This window comes from Spinacia oleracea, unplaced genomic scaffold (assembly GCF_020520425.1).
Source record: "Spinacia oleracea cultivar Varoflay unplaced genomic scaffold, BTI_SOV_V1 SOVchr0_003, whole genome shotgun sequence".
Lineage (NCBI taxonomy): Eukaryota > Viridiplantae > Streptophyta > Magnoliopsida > Caryophyllales > Amaranthaceae > Spinacia > Spinacia oleracea.
The window spans coordinates 235,722-245,421 of NW_026614331.1; the positions used below are offsets into that span (position 1 = coordinate 235,722).

At 46.1% G+C, this 9,700-nt stretch overlaps 1 protein-coding gene across 2 annotated transcripts; it reads left to right on the forward strand.

Annotated features, from left to right (window-relative positions):
* The first annotated feature begins 6,318 nt into the window (after window positions 1–6,318).
* On the forward strand, window positions 6,319–7,603 carry LOC130464808 (uncharacterized). Of its 2 annotated transcripts, XM_056834036.1 has the most exons (3): window positions 6,319–6,649; window positions 6,746–6,936; window positions 7,010–7,603. In XM_056834036.1, the coding sequence occupies exons 1-3, from the start codon at window positions 6,529–6,531 to the stop codon at window positions 7,601–7,603; spliced, it is 906 nt and encodes a 301-aa protein (XP_056690014.1). In that variant the 5' UTR covers window positions 6,319–6,528. The 2 variants fall into 2 exon arrangements, with proteins under 2 accessions (XP_056690014.1, XP_056690013.1); XM_056834035.1 differs by having other exon boundaries at window positions 6,319–6,936.
* The last annotated feature ends 2,097 nt before the right edge of the window (window positions 7,604–9,700 follow it).

Sequence of the window (9,700 nt, forward strand, 5' to 3'; positions counted from 1 at the left end):
TCAGGCAGCCCTCAATCGTTGGATTGATGCCAACAAGGATGTAAAATGTCTAATGCTCGCCACCATGAGTGCGGATCTGCAGAAAACGTTCATCAACTCAGATGCTTTCACAATCATCAGTGAGTTGAAGAACATGTTCCAAGATCTGGCTCGAGTCGAAAGATTCGAGACTCATAGGCAAATTCTTGAGACCAAGCTTAAGAAAGGCGAGCCCGTAAGTCCACATGTTCTCAAAATGATTGGACTCATTGAGAATATGAGTCGGCTGGATCAGCAATTTTCTCAGGAAATGGCTATAGACACCATCCTCCATTCTCTTCATAGCGGGTATGATCAGTTCAAACTGAACTACAGTATGAATAGTCTGGACAAAACGCTCACTGAGCTTCACGGTATGCTGAAGACCGCTGAAAAGACGCTCAAAAGTGATAAGCAGGATGTGCTTATGGTGCGTGGGGGCAAGTTCAAGAAATCTGGAAAGAAGAGGAATGCTAAGAAAGGTGGCAACAAGGCCAGCCCAACTAAGCAAACTGGCGCCAAATCTGTAAAGAGGAAGGTCAGTCAACCCACTTCTGAATCCGAATGCTTCTACTGCAAGAAGAAGGGGCATTGGAAGAGAGATTGCTTGAAGCTAAAGGAAGATCAGAAGAACGGAACAGTCGTTCCATCTTCAGGTATTTTCGTTATAGACTGTATACTTGCTAATTCAACTTCTTGGGTATTAGATACAGGTTGTGGCTCACACTTATGTTCCAATCCACAGGGACTAAGAAGAAGTAGAAAGTTAAGCAAGGGTGAAGTCGACCTACAAGTGGGAAATGGAGCACGGATTGCTGCATTAGCTGTAGGAACTTACTATTTGTCGTTGCCCTCCGGGCTAGTTTTGGAACTGGAAGAATGTTTCCATGTTCCAAGTCTTACTAAAAACATCATTTCAGTTTCTTGCTTAGATGCTAAGGGATTTTCCTTTTTAATAAAAGACAATAGTTGTTCGTTTTATTTTAAAGAGATGTTTTATGGATCTACTAGATTAGTCAATGGACTTTATTTATTAGATCACGACAAACAAGTATATAACATAAATACCAAAAAGGCCAAAAATGATGATTCAGATCTCACCTATCTGTGGCATTGTCGATTAGGCCATATAAACTTGAAACGCTTAGAAAGACTTCAAAAGGAAGGAATTCTAGAACCATTTGACTTAGAGGATTATGGTAAATGCGAATCATGTTTACTTGGCAAAATGACAAAGCAACCTTTCTCTAAAGTTGGAGAAAGAGCAAATGAACTATTGGGTTTAATCCATACAGATGTATGTGGACCAATGAGTACAAATGCTAGAGGTGGTTTCAGCTACTTTATCACTTTCACTGATGACTTCAGTAGGTATGGTTATGTCTACCTAATGAAGCATAAGTCTGAATCCTTTGACAAATTCAAGGAATTTCAGAGTGAAGTAGAGAATCAATTAGGCAAGAAGATTAAAGCACTGCGGTCTGATAGAGGCGGTGAATATCTGAGCTATGAATTTGATGACCATCTGAAAGAATGTGGAATTCTGTCAGAATTGACTCCTCCTGGAACACCACAATGGAACGGTGTGTCGGAACGGAGGAACAGAACCTTGCTAGACATGGTCAGGTCAATGATGGGTCAGGCCGAACTTCCATTAGAATTTTGGGGACATGCACTAAATACAGCTGCACTCACTATAAATAGAGCTCCGTCTAAAGCTGTCAAAAAGAATCCATATGAATTATGGTTTGGAAAGCCTCCAAATGTGTCTTTTCTTAAGATTTGGGGATGTGAAGTATACGTCAAGCGATTAATTTCAGACAAACTTCATCCAAAATCTGACAAATGTATCCTTGTGGGCTATCCAAAGGAAACAAAGGGGTATTACTTCTACAATACATCTGAGAACAAAGTGTTTGTTGCTCGAGATGGTGTCTTTTTGGAGAAAGATCACATTTCCAAAATGACAAGTGGGAGAAAAGTAGACCTCGAAGAAATTCGAGTCGAACAACAAACTCTAGAGAATGCTCAAGATGACATTCAGGATGAAACTCAGAGATCTTTAGAAGAATCTGGTGAGAATCATGGTCAATCTAGAAATGTTACCCCGCGTAGATCGCAAAGATATAGATCTCAACCGGAAAGGTACTTAGGTATTTTGACGAACGAGAACTATGACGTTCTATTACTTGAAAGTGATGAACCTGCGACTTACAAACAAGCTATGACGAGCCCTAGCTCCAAGCAATGGCAAGAAGCCATGCAATCTGAATTAGACTCCATGTCTGAAAACCAAGTATGGGATTTGGTCGATTTGCCAGATGGCTACCAAGCCATTGGAAGCAAATGGGTTTTCAAACTGAAAAAGGACAAGGATGGGAAACTTGAAGTTTTCAAAGCTAGATTGGTTGCAAAAGGTTATAGGCAAGTCCACGGTGTGGATTACGATGAAACCTTTTCACCAGTTGCAATGCTAAAGTCAATTCGGATGATGTTAGCAATCGCTGCATATTACGATTACGAAATATGGCAGATGGATGTCAAAACTGCTTTCTTAAACGGCGTTTTAACAGAAACTGTGTTTATGACACAGCCTGAAGGTTTTGAGGATCCAAAGAATGCTAAAAAGGTATGCAAGCTAAAGAAATCAATCTACGGATTGAAGCAGGCATCCAGGAGCTGGAATATACGTTTTGATGAAGCAGTCAGTGACTTTGGTTTCATCAAGAACGTGGACGAATCTTGTGTATACAAGAAGGTCAGTGGGAGCAAAATTGCCTTCCTAGTATTATATGTCGACGACATATTACTTATCGGAAATGACATTCCTATGTTGAATTCTGTCAAGATTTGGCTTGGGAAATGTTTTTCGATGAAGGATCTAGGAGAAGCACAGTACATATTGGGCATCAAGATTTACAGAGATAGATCTAAAAGGATGATTGGACTTAGTCAAAGCACTTATATCAATAAAGTGCTTGATAGGTTCAAGATGGCGGACTCCAAGCGAGGCTACCTACCTGTTGTGGGGTTTTTCCGGTGAGATACCTGGGAGGTTTCTTGGTAACTTTTACAGATTAAACAAGATTGTATTTTTATAGAGAGAGAAAGTAGAGAGAAGGCAGAGCAGCAATTGCTCTAGAATGTATTGATTGTGACCCTTTTTTCTAGGGAAGTGGGAATATTTATAGTACTAGGTTTTTGGGGGAATGACCTAATATTCCCCTTACATGATTGGCTGGGGAATGGGAGGAGGACACGTGTCCTTTCTCCTTACAATTCTCTGGCCTCTTTTGGCAATAGTGGGCTGTTTGGGCCTATTGTGCTTAGTCATTCACTTGGGATACATACTAATTAAGCCCCTTTCCAGGTATAGGTTTTATACATACATTTATACACACTTAAATACATACATTGTAGATACCTAGATTAATACTCATGCCTCGGAGTAGACTTCGTATGATTTCTGCTTAGGGGGCGCAATACGTGCCATGTGTCACGTCCTCATTGGTACACGAAGGCACGGTAATTTTGCCCACAACATTTGCCCCTCAAGAAGGGCATTTCTGGAAACACATTCCGGGTATCGCTTCTTGACTCTTGTTTTGCATCTTCATCTTTGGGTCAGGTGTTGAGATGGTGACACGTGTCACCTTTCTCCATTTTGCCCCTCCCTATATATAGAGGTGAGGGGGGGTAAATTTCATTTTTTACATTTCATTTTCACAGAGCTTTCATAGGCGATTTCCGGCGTGTTCCTACCACCATCAGGCGATTTCCGGCCACCACGAGACTCATCCTTTTCCTCGTCACACTCATCCTGTTCTTCGTGAAATTCATCCCGTTCTTCGCGATACTCATCCTGTTCTTCACCAAGTACTTCGCAGATCTTTCAAGGTTAGTTTTCGCCATTTTTGTTATCCTCTTGACATTTTTCTCTTTGTTAGCGGCCGACCTCTTAGTACTAGGTAAGGGTTTAAAGGTTTTATTTAAGATTTTTCCGCCGTTCATCTTTTGTCGGGGCGGACGTCCAATCGCGTCTTTTTCTTCATTGTTGGTCACCCCTAAGCCGTGCTTCGTTCACTATGCAGAAGGCATGGCTAGAACCAAGCAAACGGCAGATCCGACGCGCCTGCGCTTGCGGGAAGAAGCATCGACACCTCCTAGGGAGAGATATTCTTCCACCGCCTCGGCAGTCGACGAAGAATTTGCCGAACTCTTTCAAGAGATCGACGAGTACGTCGAGGCGGGGGAGCAGGCGGCAAGCTCGTCGGAGGGTACAGCGAGCCAGGCAGTGGGGGAGCCAAGCGTCGCTCCATTGTCATCGGCCGCCGAGGAACAAGAAGCTGCTCCCCAGCTTATTAGGCCCAGAGGACGGGAGGAGGCCCAATTGCTTCCGTCAGAGATTCACCCAGACGTGGGCTGGATGCGGTGGCTAGACAGGCACGGAGCCAAGATGAGGGATGACCTCTGCGTGGGGGAAGGGTACCAAATACGCGTGCCGGCCGGTCTGGACTCGACCGTCAGCCTGCTTGCCGAGGGAGAATTCCCTGTGTATGCCGCGTCAATCAAACTCGGCATGAGATTCCCTCCACACCCCTTCGTTGTGGAGGTGTTAGATGGTTTCAATATTGGGGTGGCCCAGCTGACCCCCAACTCATGGGCGGATATCTTTGGCTACATTGCCAAATGTGCACTGAACGACGTGGAGCCGTCCTTCAACGCCTTTCTGCATCTGGTCTCCCTCTCTCGTTCCCCCAGTGCCGCCAAAGGGTGGTTTAATCTGAGCAGCCGTGGTACCTACCAGACAGTGGTCGGCAAGCTCAGCAAGTGGCATATGTGGAGGAAGAGGTGGGTCGTGTTTTACACTGACGACCAGGAGATGTATGAGAGAATGAGCCGTTGGAACTGTGACGCCAACTTCATGGATCGTGACGAGCCCCTTCCCCCCCTTACTGCCGAAGAGTGGGATCAGATAATGGTCCTGTTCAGGGCCAACACTTACCACTTAACAGTGGATAAGAGTTTCCATGTGCCGGCCGAGTGGTTGCCGCACATTAGCCAGTTTCGGAACGAGGCCTTTCTAGCGGCCGTAGGCTTAGGATATTCCATGACTCGAGGTTGTATGCCAATTTATGTGCCGTTCCGCGTTGGTCTATTCATTTTTTCTAACTTTGGATTTCTTTTGTTCACAGAGGAAGGAATGAGCAAGCTATCGGCGGCGGATATTGGGAAGGGCGATATGACCGATTGGATGGCGGACATCTATGAGGCCAAGATGCAGAAAGCCAAGGCCGAGTTGGAGGAGAAGGTGAGTATTCTCTTAGGTTGTTGTTTTTTGCAAGTTAAACTTCTCCCGTCCAGCGTCTACAGTGGACGACTTTTTAGTGACGAGCCGATATCCTGATATCTGACCCGTGTTTGCTAAGGTGGGCCTCGTCACTTTTTATTGACGGGCCCCTTAGTTAGTGTTTTTTCAAGTGACTCGTGATTGATAGGGTACGCCTCGTCATTTTTGGGACGGGCGTCCTTTTTAATGACGAGCCACTTGTCTGCGATTGACTTGCACTTGATAAGGTACGCCTCGTCATTTTTAAGACGGGCGTCCTTTTTAATGGCGAGCCACTATTTATTGAGTGACTTGTGATTGATAAGGTACGCCTCGTCATTTTTAAGACGGGCGTCCTTTTTAATGACGAGCCACTATCTTGTGAGTGACTTGTGATTGATAAGGTACGCCTCGTCATTTTTAAGACGGGCGTCCTTTTTAATGACGAGCCACTATCTTGTGAGTGACTTGTGATTGATAAGGTACGCCTCGTCATTTTTAAGACGGGCGTCCTTTTTAATGACGAGCCACTATCTTGTGAGTGACTTGTGATTGATGAGGTACGCCTCGTCATTTTTTTAAGACGGGCGTCCTTTTAAATGACGAGCCACTATCTTGTGAGTGACTTGTGATTGATGAGGTACGCCTCGTCATTTTTAAGACGGGCGTCCTTTTAAATGACGAGCCACTATCTTGTGAGTGACTTGTGATTGATGAGGTACGCCTCGTCATTTTTTTTTTTAAGACGGGCGTCCTTTTAAATGACGAGCCACTATCTTGTGAGTGACTTGTGATTGATGAGGTACGCCTCGTCATTTTTAAGACGGGCGTCCTTTTAAATGACGAGCCACTATCTTGTGAGTGACTTGTGATTGATGAGGTACGCCTCGTCATTTTTGAGATGGGCGTCCTTTTTAATGACGAGCCACTACACGGTGAGTGACTTGCGATAGATGACGAGGCCTAATATTTGACTGTCCTTTCTTTTTTAGCAAGCTAAGGACGCGGCTAGGGCGTCAGGGAAGAAGAAGGGGACGACTCTGTCCCAGCTGAAGAAGAGAGCTGTGCCGGCTGGCTCGGAGACTCCGAGTACCTTCAAGAAGCCAAAACCCCTACCTCGCCGTCTCGTGAAGAAAGACGAGTCGAAGGTTGCTGAGGGGGGATGCCCTGATGACGAAGAGATGGGCGTGGACAAGCCGTCTCTGGTGGTGGACTTGGTGGAGGACCCTCTTTCGGGAATCCCGGCCGACGTCCGCTCTCAGATACCGGCGGAGGTGGCCCGCCGAGCTAGGTCTTCGGGCGGTAAGTATTATTCGAACGTCGTTCAGACGTATCGAGCCTCCTCTGGCAGTTCTTCTTACTCTCCGCGTCATCCTAAGGCCATTGTTTTTCCTATAGCCAAAGACAAAGGGAAGGATGCAGCTGCTGCCGAGGATGAGAACGTACCTGCTACTCCCCACTATTCGTCAAAGGATAGGGTGGCTATATGCCGCAAGGTTTTTAAGGCCGTCCCCGCAGAGTATGTTGCTTCTCTTCCTGGCCGCAAGACTGACGCCCAGTTTGGTGCGATCCAGGCCACTCTTCTCGACGTAAGTCTATTTCCAACTTGCTTGTACTTGTCTTCCCTTTGAGTCATTTACTAATATGTAGCTTCTTCTGCAGTTGTTCTGCCGCATGGAATTCTGCAAGAGCTGGAAGACCCGCACTGCTGAGGAGCTCAAAGCTCAGGTGGCTGAGTCCACCCACCATGGTGACTATGCGTTCAAGTCCATTGAAGAGGTCCGCCTGCAGATGCAGACGACCATAGACCTTCAAGCGAAGGAGGTGGCTGCGTTGAGATCTGACAAGGCCGAGCTGCTTAAGAAGATCTTGGCGCAGGACAAGGACATGGTGGCAATGGTCGAGGAGGCCAAGACAGCGGCGGCGGAAATACGGGCGCTTCAGGACCAGTTGCGGGAGTACCCTCAGGTCAAAGAGGCGGCTGAGGAAGCCGAGCATCTTCGTGGGGAGCTAGAGACGGCCAGATCGCAAGTTCGCACCTTGCGTGAGCGTCTTCTGGAATCCTATGATCAGGGGGAACAAGCGACCAAGGACGCTGTTAAGCACGCCTGGGAGAGCCACATGTCAGAGTATGATCTTGGGTGGTTCCAGCGGCGAATGGAGCACAGTGCCGCTGTGTTGGCTGCTGAACGTCTTGGTCAGCCGCCCCCTGAGTTTGTATCATCTGATGACGAGGACGATGCGGCCGCCCCCTGATTTGCTTACTTTCCTATTTTTTTTAAAAATTTTATTCAAGCGTTCCCGTGCCTAAGGGCAATAACAATTATGTTGTAAAGTTTTGGCGCTGATGGCGTCTGTATCATTGTGCCTGCTGAGCACACAACAATTCTCTTTCTTTTTCCTGGTCAGGAATTCTGAGCTACTTTCACACGCCTTTCTACGGGCGTTGTTTTATAAGTAAATAGGTTTTTTGATGTTTCTCCTATCTCGCATTTACTTGCTCTTCATAATTTGATTATTCCTTGATCAATAGGCTTAATAGGCTTAATCAATAGGTATGGTTGCCAAGGTGCATCCGAGTGTACCCTAAACCCTACTTTGGTCGTCACTTTCTTTGGCGAGCGTGTCTATAACGATATTGATTGACGCAAGTCAATCAATAGGTATGATTGCCGCTAGACATGCTCGTCAAATGGACTGGCCGGCCAAACATTCGTGCCGCCGCGCTTTTTAGCAAGCAACCTTCGTTTCGAAGTTAATCGTGCCGCTGAACTTTTGAGCGGACAACCTTTGTTTCCAAGTGGTTGGTGCCGCTGGCAACTGAGCATGCGCTAGGCCCTACTTTGGTCGTCACTTTCTTTGGCGAGCGTGTCTATAACGATATTGATTGACGCAAGTCAATCAATAGGTATGATTGCCGCTAGACATGCTCGTCAAATGGACTGGCCGGCCAAACATGCGTGCCGCCGCGCTTTTTAGCAAACACCCTATGTTTCAAAGTTATTCATGCCGCTGGGCTTTTGAGCGAACAACCTATGTTTCAAAGTTGTTCATGCCGCTGGGCTTTTGAGCGAACAACCTATGTTTCAAAGTTTGTTCATGCCGCTGGGCTTTTGAGCGAACAACCTATGTTTCAAAGTTGTTCATGCCGCTGGGCTTTTGAGCGAACAACCTATGTTTCAAAGTTGTGAGTGCCGCTGGCACGTATTATGCTGTACTGGTCGGCCAGCGGCTTGCTTATATTAGGAGGGGAGTTGGATAGGTGATCAGCCTACAACTTGGTGCTAATCTGGGCCACTTCTTAGGCTTCAAACAATTAGTCTTGCTGAGTTTTTGCTAATCTGGGCCACTTCTCAGGCCGTCATACAATTAGGCTTTGGTTATGCATTGGAGTGTATATGTTTATATTCATTGTGCGAACAATAAATATTACGAAACAAATAGAGTAGTATTATTTATAACTTTGCAAGGCGAATTTAGCCGGTTACAAAAGTAATTACTACCCTACTATGACCATTAGAGGCCGCCCCTTGGGCAATGGATCGTGGTAAGTAAGACAAGGCTTAGCACATATCTAGAAGAAATATTTCTTGAGGTTGTCGGCATTCCAAGTGCGTGAAATAGGGCGGCCTTGCATGTCTTGAATGCGGTAGGTTCCATCTCTAACTTCATCATAGATCTCGTAAGGTCCCTCCCAAGTGGGCGTCAGCTTACCTTGTTCATTTGCTCGTCCTGTGGACTCCATTTTTCTGAGAACAAAATCTCCCACTTTGAGCACTCTATTAGAGACTCTCTTGTTGTATTCTCTTGCCATCCTTATCTTGTACAGCTGTTGTCTGAGCGCTGCATTTCCTCTAACCTCGGGCAGAAAGTCCAAGGCTGCTTTCATTGTCTCCCAGTTAGCATTTTCGTCATACAGCATGACTCTCAACGTTGGCTCACACATTTCTATGGGTAGGACAGCCTCGGCGCCATAGGCTAGCAAGAAGGGTGTTTCACCGGTTGAATTCTTAGCCGTGGTGCGGATGGACCATAAGACATTTGGCAGCTCATCAGCCCATAGACCTTTGGCTTCGTCAAGCTTCTTTTTAATTCCTTCAGAGATAATTTTGTTGAACGCCTCAACCTGACCATTGGCTTGGGGTCGTCCGACTGATGCAAAACAGGTGTGTATGCCGTGATCTGCCAGCCACTCTTTCAGCTTAGGCGTCTCAAACTGGGGCCCATTATCGAAGACGATAGCCTGTGGAATCCCAAAGCGAGTCATGATGTTCTTCCAAATGAATGCTCTCACATCAGCAGTTTTTATGTTTTTGAGCGCTTCTGCCTCCACCCATTTGGTGAAGTAATCTA

Excerpts from the sequence above, each read along its gene's own strand:
- LOC130464808 (XM_056834035.1), top strand. The coding sequence starts at position 6,529 with ATGGGCGTGGACAAGCCGTCTCTGGTGGTGGACTTGGTGGAGGACCCT. Across the intron at positions 6,937-7,009 it reads TCCAGGCCACTCTTCTCGAC|TTGTTCTGCCGCATGGAATT; the intron begins GTAAGTCTATTT and ends CTTCTTCTGCAG.